General features: G+C 35.1%; 2 protein-coding genes across 5 annotated transcripts; one reads left to right on the top strand and one right to left on the bottom strand.

The window, feature by feature from the left end:
• Window positions 1-1968: 1968 nt before the first annotated feature.
• Window positions 1969-8287, bottom strand: LOC102610477 (uncharacterized). 3 transcript variants are annotated; one of them, XM_052439888.1, is made up of 4 exons: window positions 8120-8287; window positions 7912-8003; window positions 5353-6760; window positions 1969-2782 (listed from the first exon to the last, which is right to left on the bottom strand). In XM_052439888.1, exon 4 carries the CDS (start codon window positions 2778-2780, stop codon window positions 2079-2081), a length of 702 nt encoding a protein of 233 aa, XP_052295848.1. In that variant the 5' UTR covers window positions 2781-2782; window positions 5353-6760; window positions 7912-8003; window positions 8120-8287; the 3' UTR covers window positions 1969-2078. The 3 variants fall into 3 exon arrangements, with proteins under 3 accessions (XP_052295848.1, XP_024953470.2, XP_006475958.2); XM_025097702.2 differs by having other exon boundaries at window positions 5353-8003; XM_006475895.4 differs by lacking the exon at window positions 5353-6760 and having other exon boundaries at window positions 8120-8285.
• A 3437-nt stretch (window positions 8288-11724) lies between these two features.
• LOC102610167 (ferrochelatase-2, chloroplastic) lies at window positions 11725-15414 on the top strand. Of its 2 annotated transcripts, none has more exons than XM_025097494.2 (9): window positions 11725-12142; window positions 12718-13110; window positions 13235-13378; window positions 13538-13639; window positions 13890-13993; window positions 14089-14215; window positions 14342-14494; window positions 14650-14750; window positions 14845-15414. In XM_025097494.2, the coding sequence occupies exons 2-9, from the start codon at window positions 12778-12780 to the stop codon at window positions 15158-15160; spliced, it is 1380 nt and encodes a 459-aa protein (XP_024953262.2). In that variant the 5' UTR covers window positions 11725-12142; window positions 12718-12777; the 3' UTR covers window positions 15161-15414. The 2 variants fall into 2 exon arrangements, with proteins under 2 accessions (XP_024953262.2, XP_006475957.2); XM_006475894.2 differs by having other exon boundaries at window positions 11726-12142; window positions 12807-13110.
• The last annotated feature ends 233 nt before the right edge of the window (window positions 15415-15647 follow it).

The following is a 15647-nucleotide window of genomic DNA, read 5'->3' on the forward strand; positions in this document are numbered from 1 at the left end:
ATGAGCAGGACAAACAGATTCACTCAATGAAATCCCTTAATTCACACAAAGGAGAATAATATTAATAACACATTACCATTCCAAGAAGACTCAATTCATTTTATCAAAACAAGAACTGAACATTCATCCAGATAAACCAAGCAACTGCAGAGAAGCATATGAGGTGAAAAAAACACCCACGATGCTTTAACCTTCTCAGCAAAATAATGCGGTTACCGTGTCATTACAACTGTGAAAATAATTTGGGTTATTTTCTTTCTGTAATTGCTTTCTTTTTCCTCTGTAGTCTGTACATGTTGGGCTGTTCCCTTTTGACAGACACAACCGACCTTTTACGGTATTCAAGTTTGGGTTATTTTTGTAATTCTTCAAAAGATGAATTACACATCAAATATTGAGACGTGTGGTTTGCTGCACACATTATATTTGAAGAAGTATATTGAATGAAGAAGTCTTGATTATTGCTTCAGTTTTACAACATTAGTATTAATGGGGTGTGATGAACAAGGAGGGGTGACGCTAGAATTATTGGGCTGCTTTTTACCCCATATCATAGAGAGACAATTATATCTCTACCTAAATTTATTAAGAGGAAAATTGACTCACAATCATTAGTGAGACTCAAACCCATGTAGGCTATGAGATAATGTGAGAGTATGAATTCGAACTATGTTATAGTAGAATTATCAAAAAGAGTTTTAATTGATTTCTTATTATAAATATCAGTAGAGTTCTGATTGTAATATATCAACATATAAAAAAAAAGAAAAGAAAATAGGAAAGTATGCAATATCTTAAAGGCACATATACTAAACGTAATTAACATTAAATTAAGCTAAGTTGGTGTCTGATCCCACTACATTACTCATTTAGCATTTTAGTTTTTCATTTTCCTGCATCAAGAATAATATTTGTTGAAACAAACTAAACTACACAAAAAAATTTCTCTTGATTATTATGAACTAGTTTTGAGTTTGATCGAAAATTGACAATTTTTTGTTATGAAAATCTTGATTTAACTTTATTTTATAAATTTTATAGTACTAAACATTAAATGTATGAGAGTTTCAACCTTTGACACACAAATATGGCGTGTCAATTGCTTAACATGTATCATGCATTTATAGAATAAAGAAATGATTTTATTACGATTTCTTTCTATAATCTCATTGCGTTTTTTATTTTTTATTTTTGTATTAGAGTATAGTAGTATTTATATTTTCTCCAAACTTATTTAGTTTTAAATATGTGTTTATTGAAATATTGAAGAAAAATAAATACATTCTCGCTTCCGCTTCGTCCACCACCGCTTGCGCGGTTGCTTTTCCCAAAGGCGAAACGCTTCCCTACCGAAGTAAACAAAATAAAGGAATCCTCTAGATACAATGAGTTTACCGCAAATTGCAAACAATCTTGCATACTGCAACTGGCAATTTGTTTTTCGTATAAAAGTTTGGATTGGGCTTCATGGATATAAGTTTTCAAAAATTGTGTTAAAAATATGCAACAAATAGCTTGTGAAATTAAAATTGTATATTACTTTTAAAGAAATTAAATAATTAAATAATTGAATCTACATGTTCCGATTATGATTCACAAACGCAAAGAAAATAAATAATGTCGACAATAATACAATGCTGTTATATTAATTGTATATGAGTTTATTTGTATAATATGTATTATTTTTTGAAAAAGTTAAAATACAATTTAGAAAGTATGGTATTTCTTAATGCCTAATAGATAAAAATTGCTACTACACTTTACTCAAATTTCCATTGCTATTATTGAATTTAATTTTCAGTGCAAAACACCTTATAAAATTTCACTATTTGTGCGCATATATTTAAAACAAACTTCTAGAACCAAATAATGCACACAAGACTACGATTTAGCATAAAGAAACTTTGCAAAGAGGTAAGCAATTAACAACAGAAACATAGACATGAAAATAAAAAAAACAAGCGATCGTAAAAGTTCAAACACTCGGTGGATATAACATTGATAAGCAAAATTGTTTGACACTTAATCCCTGCTACACTATTTCCAAAATTTTATAGCTCAATGCAAAAACAAAAAACTTAAAAATCCAACCACTTAGTGTAATAGACACAGGTTTTCGGGGAGATTACGCCATCCGGCGTGCAAAAATTTATCTGGGGACAAACTCCGCATGGAACAGAAGCCGAGCTTCCTGTCTTTGGTTCCCCTCCGCCACCCCCCTTGCTCACGTTTTTATAACAAACTTTTCCGACTGGAATGTTAGTGAATTCCCCCGATCCATTGCTCTTCACTTCCATAATCTGATTATCCAAAACCACAGCCCTCACAATCTCTTCAATCTGCTGTTTCGTCAAGTCAACTTTGAAAGCTCCACTCCTTTTGATGGAATCTGAAATGCCCTCCAAAGTAGCAACCTTCAACTTAATTATTTGCTTTAGGCATTGAGATTTCACAACTTTTATGAATTCTGTATCTAGGCTTCCCTCAGAGTACCACGCGCCACCAGAGATATCCTTTGAGGGCTCAAACTCCACTGCCATTAAGTGTTTTTTGCCCTTGTTGTGGATATTAACTACCTCCTTGATCAAGCTCTTGTTTTGGAGTGACTTGATAGATTTAGTAACAATATTATCAGGGAGGTTAACTTTTAATTCACGTTTCATATCTCGTGTCCATATACCCATATCTTGTTTGCTCCTGATTACATCATAGATGAGGCGCTCATGATCAGTAAGCGAGTCAGAAGGCGCATTCGAGTCTGGCCGCTTCCTCTTACTCATTCCTGTTCAAAGAACATGATAATTAAAATTCAAAATACATTAAAAGCATTTATACTAGGATTTTCTAGGAAATCAATCAATCACTAAGAAAGAAAATCATTACATTTGAAACAAGATGTCATGCAAGTCAAGAAAGTTTATTTAGATTAGCGGGTAATTTTTAAAAACCTCCCCTGAGGTTTGGGCTTGTTGCAAGTAGATGGCGATAATTGATTTATTTGTAAAAAATCCCCTACCGTCAGTTAATTTTAACATTGACCGTTAGTTGACTGTACAAAGACAATATTACCCTTAACAATAATTTGTAGACGGAAATAACTAAAAAAAAATTAAAATTATTGATTATTTTACCCTCTTTAAATTATTGATATTTTCTTAAAGTTTCTACAAGAAAGATAAAATTAAAAATTTAAAAAATTCTCTTTAAATTATTGATATTTTCTTAAAGTTTTTACAAAAAAGATAAAATTAAAAACTTGAAAATAAAATAGTTATAATCTTTACCTATGATATTGTAAATTTTTGGAATTGACAAGGATAAAATTGTCAAAAAATAGGGTTTGTACTTTTTGCGCCAACAATTTTAATTTTTTTTTAGTTATTTCCGTCTACAAATTGTTGTTGAGGGTAATATTGTCTTTGCACAGTCAACTAACGGTCAATGTTAAAGTTAACTGACGGTAGGGAGTTTTTTACAAATAAACAGATTCTCGCCATCTACTTGCAACAAGTCCAAACCTCAGGGGAGGTTTTTAAAAATTATCCTTAGATTAGCATATAAATAACTTCACTTGTCTCAGAGGTTACATCTGCTTATGTTTTGTTACCCAAGACTATAACAATGACAAAGAAACAACTCACATGGCTACTTATATTGAACAAGCCAATTTTTTCATATCATAAATTCTGAGACACACAACACAACATAACAAACAATTTCAAATAGTCATCAAAGATCACAATAACTTAGAAACAAGGTCCATTATATCAAAAGCATTTGCACTGTCGTATCTTTTTAACTCTGGGTCCGGTCCTGCTTAAACCCGGTTCCCGGAACCCGAGTTTACAACCCGGACAACTGAATTAAAAAAAAAAAAAAAACCTGTTTTAAAGTTAACGAAAATTCCAGAAAGAATTCGAGTTGCTAATTTACAAAAAGGAAAATGATGTTTGCCCCGGGTCAAATCCCGGGTCAAACCCCGAAATAACTCAAAACGACATCGTTTCGTTTAATTTTTTTTTCTTTTATATGCTTTGAAACGACGACGTTTCGGCACTGGCACGCTTGCATTAGGAGTCAAGGGAACTAAACTTGGGTCTGAGCTAAATTTAAGCTTGCAGAGCTCATGGCGCTAATGGGAACACCATATATTTCAGACATCTTTCCGGTACTTTCATGGTTTAATTCAAGGTGAAGAAAGGAGAACAAAGAAGATTTCTCTATGGTTTTAATATATTATAAGCTCAATTGTTGAAAGTGTAGAAAAAAAGTCTGTTGTTAACGGTGAAGAAGCAGTAGCAAGGAACAATACTGAAGGAAGTAACTGGAAGTTTTTTTCTTTTTTTCCGGGCTATTTATATGCAAAATTTGTTTCAACGATGAGAAAGCTCATAAACTACTTGCTTAAGCAAATGAAAGTGCCCAATAATTCAATTTTTCTAAAACAAGACTTCTAACATTCAACAGATATTTTCACAAGCATCTGGAAGGCACAATCTAAACGGCTAAAGAAAGATTCAGTACATTACATAAGATTTCCAAAATGGCCCATTACATATCAACATCTCAAAAGCAAACCCTAACAACAAAACAACTCATTAAAATGTTTACATCCGTCATTTTATTCAAGCCCTCTCGCCTCTGATTCTCCTTGCAAGCTGGATATCTTTGGGCATGATGGTGACCCTTTTAGCGTGAATAGCACAGAGATTGATGTCTTCAAAGAGACCCACCAGATAAGCCTCGACAGCTTCTTGAAGAGCCGCGACGGCGCTGTTGTGGAACCTCAGATCGGTCTTAAAGTCCTGAGCGATTTCCCTAACGAGCCTCTAGAACGGAAGCTTCCTTATCATAAGCTCAGTGCTCTTCTTGTACTTCCTGATCTCTCTCAAAGCCACTGTTCCCGGCCTGAAACGGTGTGGTTTCTTCACTCCTCCCGTCGTTGGAGCAAACTTTCCGAGCTGCCTTGGTGGCCAGCTGCTTACGTGGTGCCTTTCCTCCGGTGGACTTCCTTGCTGTCTGCTTCGTGCGAGCCATTTTGTGAAAGTGTGTTTCTGCGGAACCAGAGGGAAAACTTTAAAGTGATGGCAACGTGGCGACGGAAGACAAGTTTAGGGGATAGTGAAGCGAGGCGCTTGTTTCTATGAGTTCTGAATCTGGACCATTCGAAGGGCAATGGGCTCAAAGAAAGGGCTTTTGTTTTGCGTTTATTATTCTCTAAACGGCGTCGTTTCAAAGCGGAGGAAAGAAAAAAAATTAGAATGAAACGACGTCGTTTTGGGTTGTTTCGGGATTTGACCCGGGGCAAACATCAGCACTCCAAATGAATCATTTTTAGTGATAAAAGCTGACCCGCGATGTTAATATCGTCTTTAAAGCACTGCTAATTCCCAAGAAGCATGTATGCTGATGATTTAATAAAGATTAATGGCGATGCGATAAAGACGACAGCGAATCACGAACGGCGACGCGACTGATTGATGATGATGCTGAACTGTTGATGATAATGCTTGAGGATAATGATGACAAATTGCCAATGATGGATTTGGGCTTTGTGGGAGGAAGATTGAAGGTGGTGGGAGAGGAGAAAAGGAAGCTGCAGTACGTTTCGGCCTTTGGGGCTTTTTCTTTTTTAATACTTAAAATTAATCTTTCAATAAATTTTAAAAAAAAGGTATCAGGGTCCAGGTCCGGATACTGAGTTCAAGCGAAGCCGGATATGCCCCGGTTAAAAAATTGTTGTCGTTGGCATTATTTTACATACGGACCGCGTTGTAGCCAGACCAGATCATCTGGGTTAATCCGGTTCTGGTCCGGATCTCGGTTATTTTGCCATATCTAATTAAAATTCAAAAGACATTAAAGTATTTATACCAGGGTTTGTAACAAATCTTCCAGGGCCGGGAAATTTCAATTGTCCATCGAGTTATTAAGGTGAATATTTTATTTGCCTTATTTCTTTGAATTGATGAGACAGCCTTGCTGCCTATAATGTGCTTATCTGTGCTGGTAAATACTTGCTTTTTTATTATATGTGCTTACAGGCAGCAAGGCTGAAGAGTTGGTAGGGTTTCTTTGGGGGGAACGATCGATCACGGTTCAATTTCCTTTCAACAGTCTTCTATCAAGCGCAAACAGTTCCTCATATCACGTGTTAGAACATTTGCCATTAGAAGATCACGGTTCAATTTCCTTTTAACAGACTTCTAGCCTAGATAATCTACTGCTTAAGCAGCCATCACATAATAGTAATACTAAGATCAAGATGATTGTTGTCCTCTTATTAACCTTAGTTGGTAACAAAGTTACATAGGAAAAATATGCAAAAGCAATTTTGAAAAATAAAATCAACGTCTGTTAGTTGACAAATTCATATGTTGAACAAAATAACAACTTGGATTTGATGTAAATTAAGATATCGTTAACAACTAATTTTACAACACAATAAAATTATTATTTAACCCAGAATACTAACTTACATTTTTCTTCACCCAACTCTACAGAGAATAGGTAAAACTTTTTGAAAGTTTGAATCACACCAGATTTAAGAAATATAAGAAAAAAAAATTGTTGTCTAATTTGTGAAGATAATATTGCCTCTAGATGAAAGCTTCCCTAATTTTTCCAATATTACTGCTCATCCAAAATAGAGACTGTAATTTACGGTGTCACAAAATTGGCACAAATCTGGTGAAACAATCAAGCATCACACATTCTTTCACAAAACTAGGTAGCCTTCAGCTCCAAGAAAAAACCCAAACTACAAATAGGGAGAATGGTTATTCCCAGGACTTTGTTTCAAAAACTTGTCACAAAAACTGTTTTAAATCTTTGATCTCCAATAGCTACTTGGAAAATTGACATATTGAGCTCCAACCTAACTTGATGTTAATTGAAAATTTGATAAATAAATGATGAATTTTGCTAATATATGTTGAAAGACTTGCTCAGAATGAGGGGAAAAAAATTAGCCTAAGAAGTGATTTAATGATGAGTCAATATCATTACTCTGAAAAAAACCAAATCTTCAACAAGGTAGTACACAAGTTTATACATATTTTAGTTGAAGACGACTAGTGGGAAGAGTCATTGAGGGTAAAGATATTACTTTACCAGCAAACGCATACTCATTAAAAGAAAAAAAGAAAAAAAAACACTACAATTTCTTCATCATCTAACATTGTAGATCCTCTAAACTGAAATGATCAATCTGAAGATTTAAAAAGCATTACAAGTCCTAAGCTAACTTCAATTCAACATTCAGCATGTATATAAATTGGAATGTCCAAAATCCTCTATAAAGTAATACACGAGCACATATTAGCTCAAGATAATTAGCATGAAGAGTCATAAATAGTAAATAATTTAGCTCCTTTAAATTTGAAGGAAACCATATAAGGCAGTTCCCTCCAATCGTGTTTAGTAGCATACTTTAGGCACCATGCAAAAGGTGGCTTGTTTTACATTGAGAAACAATCACCCGTGTCTGACTGAGTGCCCGTTCAATATTTATCCTACTCTTCAGATCTATTATTTCTACCTTATTTTCTACGCGCACAAAAAAAAAAAAAATCCGGCAGACTGGAAACTAAGTGAAATGTAACCAGGTATTGTGTCTTAAAACAACAATGAGTTTCAAGGATCTTCTTCTGGTAAATTTATATTGGCTCCAAGCGGCAGTCAGATGGCAACGACTATGCCCCTGCTGTTGACTCAGATATGGAGCCACCACACAATGCTCACGGTTAATCAAAGCACAAAACACATTCACACAAATACATTCAGCAGCCAATGGCCATCATAATGCAGCTCAAACCAAACCAAAAGAAATATATTTAACTTTTACTCCACACACAAAAAGGACTAGGAGTGCTCGTAATACCAAAACAGAGAAATGTTTCACGCTGGTACCTGATCCTTTGGCCAATCCAAGCAGATAAAGATCTGCGAATGAATACTTCATTCATCCACTAAGCACCGTGTCTTAATTCCATTCACAGACGCTGGATCATCATCAAACAAAGTTTATTAAGTGTTCGATGCCGTAACATTAAACGATAGATGAAAAGTGCGCGCGTGTGTGCGCGAATATATAGAATCAAAGTGCAAATCTGATTACCAAAGAGTTGTAACTGAAGCGAGAGAGGGTTTTGTTAAAGGAGCGGTGGCTATCTATTCAGCCTGTTGATGAGAGAAATACAGGTGATGCAAAGTGAAGCTGAGAAAGAGAAGCCGTAGCCAATTGGAGGCAGGCGAAGCAAATGATGGTTTTGGTAAAGCTAAGCGCGCTTATATATAACTACTTCGGTAAAACCCTATCTGGCTCTGGATTTAAATTTACTGAAATAGGCAAGAATAGTAAAGGGTTGTTTTTTGGGTTTGCAATGTAGCTCCTCCAGAACCGTCTAGGGTCATTAAGGTAAATTCATTCATTCCCATTTTGCCCCTCAACGTGTTTTTTCAGAGAAATTAATATCTTTTTAATTTTGTTTTCACAAGTAAATGTAATAGATATTAATATTTTCAATGGGCTAAATTGGGCTCCTAGCCTACTACGAGTCTACGACCGTCAGCACATCATCATCTCTGGTAGAAGGCCATCTGTTTCAAAATTTTCATTGAGCTGAGTTATTGGCATCCCTTATAAGTTTCTTATAAAACACCCATATTAAGTGTTTACTTTTTTTAACCTCAGATTTCATCGTAAAAATAACTCAGTACACCCCAATATTCATAATCAAAACAAATCTTGATGGTTATGTTTTCCAAAGGAAAAAAAAAAAAAAACTCAGAGATTCAAAACATTTTCATCTTTTAATCACATTTGGACTTCTAATTTTTGTAAATGAGAATCATTTGTTATTCTGTTTGCTTCTAGCCGACATGCCATGTTAAAGTGGCTTCTTCTCTTCTATTGCCTATGACCAATTGAGAATTTATATATTGGTTTCTATCTTCTGGCTGAAGCGCGCAGGATTTGATCTTTTAACAATTCTAGTATTAATCCTCTTGCCATATTTTTATTTTTATTTTTATTTTATTTTATTTTATTTTTGGTGTTTACTAGAAAGAAAGAGGATAAGGTCATTTATGACATTAAAGTGAGGGTTGTACTTAGAATTAGGGGTGGGCGTTCGGGTTCGAGTTCGGTTCAGTTTGGGTTAATCGGTGAAACCCGAACAGATTCAAAGCTTCAACCCGTTTGGGTTGAATTTTTTTTTTTTTTTAAGATTCAGCTTTTAAAAATTAAAAATATGTATACATACAAACATCTCCCGTCATCCCACCATCCGATTTCTATTGTTTAGTTTCTCACTCCACATCCAACGGCTGATGCTGCAATCTGTAGCTTCCAGATTCTGTAAGCTAGTCAAGTCCATACGTTAAGCGAAAAAATTCCCTAAGCAGCTAATTAGCTAAACTCTCGGTCTCACCGTTTCTCCCTCCCCCTCCCTCATTGCTCCCTCTTTTGAGTTTCGTGGCCCATGACGACAGTAGCAGCCAGCAGCCCCGTCCAGCTCCAACAGACACCAGTCGTTCACCGCAGTCCACTCGCCGTCAGCCAGCACGCCTCGCCCGCAACTGCGCCGTGTGTTCACCTCGCGTTCCACTCAGCCCAGCACGGTCTCGATCTGCCGACGCTGTAGCTGCTCCGAGATCAAGGTTTGTCTCGCTTTGCCGACGTTTTAAGCCTGTAACTTGCTGACTTGCTCGCAGCTGATGGCAACAACCCGAATCGAATTTCGAATTTCTTATTACTAACTCAATGTTGTAATGTAGTTTTAATTGAGCTTCATTGACTAATAATTAAATTGTATATTTTTAATTAATTGATTGGCAATTATTCAATTATTTGGAGTGTGTTTGTTGTTGTTGACTGATAATTGAACAAATGGAGATTGTTATTAGTTAAATTGGAGTGGGTTTACTGATAATTGAACAATTTGAGACTGTTATTAATTAAATTGTAGTGGGTTTGTTGCTGTTATTAATAATTAAATTAGAGATTGTTAATTAATTGATTGATTAACCCGAACTAACCCGAATTAACCCGAACCAATATGTTAACCCGAATTATCAACCCAATCCGATCCGAATTGCCAACCCAAACCGAACCGAATCGAACCGAACCGAAGTAAATTCGGTTTGGGTTGGCGTTTTCAATCCGATTGGGTTCAATTCTTCAATCCGATTGGGTTCAATTCTTCAATCCGAACGGGTTGAAACCCAAACCGAAACCCGAACAACCCGAACCGAAACCCGATTTGCCCACCCCTACTTAGAATGAGAGTGATTTTATTTAATGCTTTGGTGGGTGTATTTAAAAAGGGGTTTAATAAGAAATAGCGGGGTGCTAGTAGCTCCTCTATTTTTTATTGATAACAGGATTGGGTGGAATATTTGTACCCTAATTTATACTTTTGACACTCTAATTTAGTATTAGAGACATTGATATAACTCGGATAAATACTTTCACTTTTAACACATCCCGCTAAGAATAATCTCACATATATTTCTATCAATCGTCAAATCTAATTCATTGTCCAAATATTAAAAATACTTTGTTTTTCCCCTACCCAACAACTAGATTTGAGATCATCAACCCCCACACTTTTTAACTTATATTTTCTACTGCATTGATATAATCTGGATGCATTTTCTTTTTTAAGAAGAAAATAATAATAATCATGAAGAAGGGAAGTTAAGGTAGAGGAAGAACAAATCTGAACATGATTAAGGTCCTATTTGGGATTGAAGTACTGTAATTTTTAAACTATAGTTGTTGTGAAAAAAAACTATAATTATAAAATAAAATAATATTATGTATTAAATATAATTTTTAAATAATAATTTAAATAAAATTATTAAAGATATAATAGATTTTTCACACTTTAATACTGTAACTTAAAAACTACAACTACTCAATTTCAAATTCCAAATAAAACCTAATAAATAGCCCGTTCGCTGTTCATATAGAATAAAATCAAAGGAAAACAAGAAGAAAAGTAAAGGGAAATTAATCTAGCCAAAAAAGCCAAAATGAAAAGAAAATTTTTGAAACAAACCTACTGTAAAGTATCCTCCAAAATTGAAGGAATATATATACACACTGCGTTCGTTAAAGTAAGCAATAAGAATTGAAGTTTATTCTATATGTGTGAATGTGCTAATTTTCTAATAGGGAATTCTTTACTTTTTTTTAAGATAAGTTTAAGAAAATTAAAAATATATATATATAAACTTTAATACACAACATCATAAATTAAAATACATTGCATTTGAATATGTATTTTTTATTTTTTACCTTTATTTTTATTTTAATAAATAAAAAAATTCTAACTGAAAAATTATTATGTATATATTATTCTAATATAATAATATATTATAACGACAATTCAAATCTGTCTGACCCTTTGCACAGCGTTAAAATCCGATTTTTAAACGTCCCGTTTTATTTTACCAATTAAAATAACCCCCAACTATATATAATAAAACTAGTTTTACTGTTGGGTTTTGCATGAGTGCGGGCTTAAAATTATAATTTATAAAAAAAAAAAAAGGAACCAATAAAAAATGAAATAAATATTAGAAAAACACTGTATCCGTTTGAAACCGACGTAAACCAATAATGTCGGTTCGGTGCCTAAACCGGTCAAAAATTCAAAAGCGGAGTGCGGGGAAGTTTCTGCGATTTATTTATTGCCGACTCAAAAACCGTGGAAAGGAAAGTTCTTAAAAAACGAAGGTGTACGCCTGCACGCCACTGTCGTGACTTTCCCGGTCTCGCTTTACACACGTAGTAGGAACAAGGAAGTAATAACTAATAGAGTAATAGAGACTCAACTCCACGATAATAAATACTCATTTCCATACTTAAGACGCCAAAACCAAATCAAATATATTAGGTATTTCATTGACTTCTTATTTCTCCTTTTTAAGATTCGGTCTCAACTAACCCTCGAAAATATCTCAGCATAAAGAAAAATAAAAATACCGTTTTGTCATTCTCATTTTCTCAATTCTGGTTCGGTTTTAATTGAAAATAGAGGCTAAGCATCAACTCCATGGACGCCGCATCATGCTCTGGAGTTCTTTCACGCGCGAAGCTCCCTGTTTCGAATCTTCATAAATTCAATCAAACGTAAGTTTTTTTTTTTTTTTAATTTAATCAATTTATTTAAGTTCGCCGTTTATCTAATCTGTAGTGTTTGTTTTCCGGGGTCGTTTTGAGCACTATTAATGCGGCTTGCGTTTTAAGGATCCTATGATATTTCCACCATGTATTTGATTTTTTTTTTTGTCCTAATTTATTATGTTTCGTAGACGTGGTAATTCTCATTTGATTTGTTGCATTTGCTTTCATATCACGAGCTCTGTTATTCTTATATTAAATTGCATTTTTTTATTAATTTCTATTTTCGAATTATTCTAGATTGATTGATTTTCTTATTAACTAATCAATATTATAGTGTTTGAATGCTGTGCATTAGTCATTATTTTGCATTACGCGTTATGTTACCTTTACATATGATAATTGTCATTGCTTAAAAAATTTGTGTCAAAATAAGTTACAAAGCTACTACATCAGTGTTTCTTCAGATAGAAACTTTTCTAAGATCCATGCTTCATCTGAACGTATGGACATGTAGACGTGGCTATGAGTTTTTCAGCATTTTAGGCTTGTCAATTTTATCTTGTCCTGTGATTTTTCAATAGGCAATAGAATGCAGCTGTGATCAGTGGATATTACGAAGATGAAGTTTATATCCATACTCAATGCTGAAGTTGGGTTGTCTCATTGACAGATTAGGTTCTTACATCGTATCGGTGTCCTGCCAGTCATCTGAGGGATTGAATAATGTCAATAGAGTTTCCTCTCAAGCGCTCGCATATACTGTCAGGGAATCTTATCTTTGCGGTCCTGTGCAGAGAAGAAATCCTGCAGGGATTTGTGCTGCAGGAGTAGCAACATATGGTGAAAATGCTGTAGAATATGAATCTCATGCACAGGCCGCAGAAGATAAGGTTGGGGTGTTGCTTCTGAATCTTGGAGGGCCTGACACGCTTCATGATGTTCAGCCATTTCTGTTCAATTTATTTGCAGATCCAGTATGTCGGATTCTTTCTCTTTCATCCCCACCTTTGGAATTTTATTATTATCTTTTTTTTTTCTATTTTATATTTGTATGCTTCAAATATAGAGTTATACTAATGGTTATTGTTTTTGATAAAGGACATTATACGTCTTCCCAGGCTGTTTCGGTTTCTTCAGTGGCCCTTGGCAAAGTTGATTTCTGTGGTACGGGCTCCCAAAAGTAAAGAAGGATATGCTGCCATAGGAGGTGGCTCACCATTGCGCAAAATAACAGATGAGCAGGTGGAACATGTATTTTTGTTGCTTTTGTCTAAGTAGTTTTTCATTTCATTCGACATACTTGTCCCACAAGTGAACTATGTCTTAAAACCTATGCTGTATTGCTACCATTTTGTGAGTAAAACTTCAGTCTGTATTCATGGTTTGAAAATCTTTTTGCAGGCACAAGCACTTAAAACAGCTTTAGAAGCCAAAAACTTGCCCGTAAATGTCTATGTTGGAATGCGTTATTGGTATCCATTTACTGAAGAAGCTGTTCAGCAGGTGGCTGTCCCACATTTTCACTTTCTTAGTAACTGTTTTCTTATGATGGAATCCAATTTGCCTGAAATATAATTAGATTCTCTGAAAACTTTTGACATTCAGTAGTCTTATGTTTGTCTATTCCTTTGATGTGCCTGTGTTTTTCAATGACTTTATATCTGCGTTTAAGCTCATAATTGCGTAATACTGTGTTTTAGTAGATAAATAACAGAGAAAATACAGTTAAAATGATATCTATTATATGCAACAGATTAAAAGGGACAGAATTACAAGGCTCGTTGTGCTGCCACTTTATCCACAATTCTCTATCTCTACAACGGGGTCAAGCATCCGTGTTCTCCAGAATATATTTAGGTACTGTTGTGTAAGCGTCAATTGGAAGTTTCTTGCCAGTAGTAATCGATTTTGCCCTGCTTTATAATCTGTTCTGAGTGAGAGTAATCTTTCAGGGAAGATGCATATCTATCGAGGCTGCCTGTGTCTATTATAAGGTCCTGGTATCAACGAGAAGGATACATCAACTCTATGGCTGACTTGATTCAGAAAGAGCTAGGGAAGTTCCAAAAACCTGAGGAGGTGAGTTTTATTGTTGTTGCATACACCTTTTGCATGGTTCCTTTGCAGAAATTTGGCATGTCCGACTAGTTTTCATTTGATGAGATTATCTCTCTACACATGTTCACTAATTTTGTGGAACTCTAGGTTATGATATTCTTCAGTGCCCATGGTGTACCTGTCAGTTATGTTGAGAAAGCTGGTGATCCATACAGAGATCAGATGGAAGAGTGTATCTACCTAATCATGCAGAGGTTGAAAGATAGAGGAATCAACAATGATCATACTTTGGCATACCAGGTTTGGTTCTAAACTTTAGTTCATAACTTCTCTTTTTCGTCTGCAGCCTATAGCAAAGACTCATTGAGTATTGGTCTCGTCTTCCCCTACACTAGGTTAAGCTATCTGTTAATTGCTTGTAATGCTCAATTTTCTTCTTTTTCCTTTTTGGATAGAGTCGAGTTGGGCCTGTAAAATGGCTGAAGCCTTACACTGATGAAGTTCTTGTGGAGCTTGGCCAGAAAGGTGTCAAGAGTCTTCTAGCCATTCCAGTCAGGTACACATTGCTTACTGAAGTCTTGGCTGTGTACTTTATATGAGCTTGAAGATATAGTCTAGAAAGTAAACTAATTTTCCTCCTGAAATTCCAGTTTTGTGAGCGAGCACATTGAAACTCTTGAAGAGATTGACATGGAGTACAAGGAATTGGCTCTTGAATCCGGCATTGAAAATTGGGGACGTGTACCTGCTCTGAATTGCACCCCTTCCTTCATCACAGATTTGGCAGATGCAGTAATAGAAGCTCTACCTTCAGCATTAGCCATGTCTGCCCCTAAGAATATCTCTCAAGAGGATGACCATAACCCTGTGAGATATGCCATCAAAATGTTCTTTGGTTCGATCTTGGCATTTGTTCTGTTTTTCTCGCCAAGAATGATTAATGCATTTAGGAATCAGCTCTTTTGAAGGTGATTAAGAGGCAAGCTTACTTGAGTAATATTACATCTTGAGCAAGGAGAGATAAAAATACTGATACCGTTTAAGAATTTTGGTCTTTCTCTATTTTATTCTTATACGGGAAACTAGCGATACAATGAGGGAATATTTATGACTGGGGAATACCGCGGCTTTTTGTTGCTGTGGTCGTCAGTTACTGAAAAATAATCAAATATAAATCTTTGTGGAATGTATTTATGATATATTTTGTTTTCATTGGCTCATTGGCTATACCTCCCTGTTTTTGTGTGAATGCTAAGCAAAGAATTTATACGTGCATTGGAAACATATTAAGCAGAGAAATTGTCCCGTCATTGGTAGAAATTGTCGTTTGAGTGACCTCCCATTTTATTATGACGGCTTTCATTTTTCTAAAAGGTTAGTGGCTCACTAAGATCTAAGAAATACAATTCTGCAAATTATCAAAACCGCGTAGTAGCTAGTTTAATAAATGGGG

This window comes from Citrus sinensis, chromosome 1 (genome assembly GCF_022201045.2).
Source record: "Citrus sinensis cultivar Valencia sweet orange chromosome 1, DVS_A1.0, whole genome shotgun sequence".
NCBI classification, from domain to species: Eukaryota; Viridiplantae; Streptophyta; class Magnoliopsida; order Sapindales; family Rutaceae; genus Citrus; species Citrus sinensis.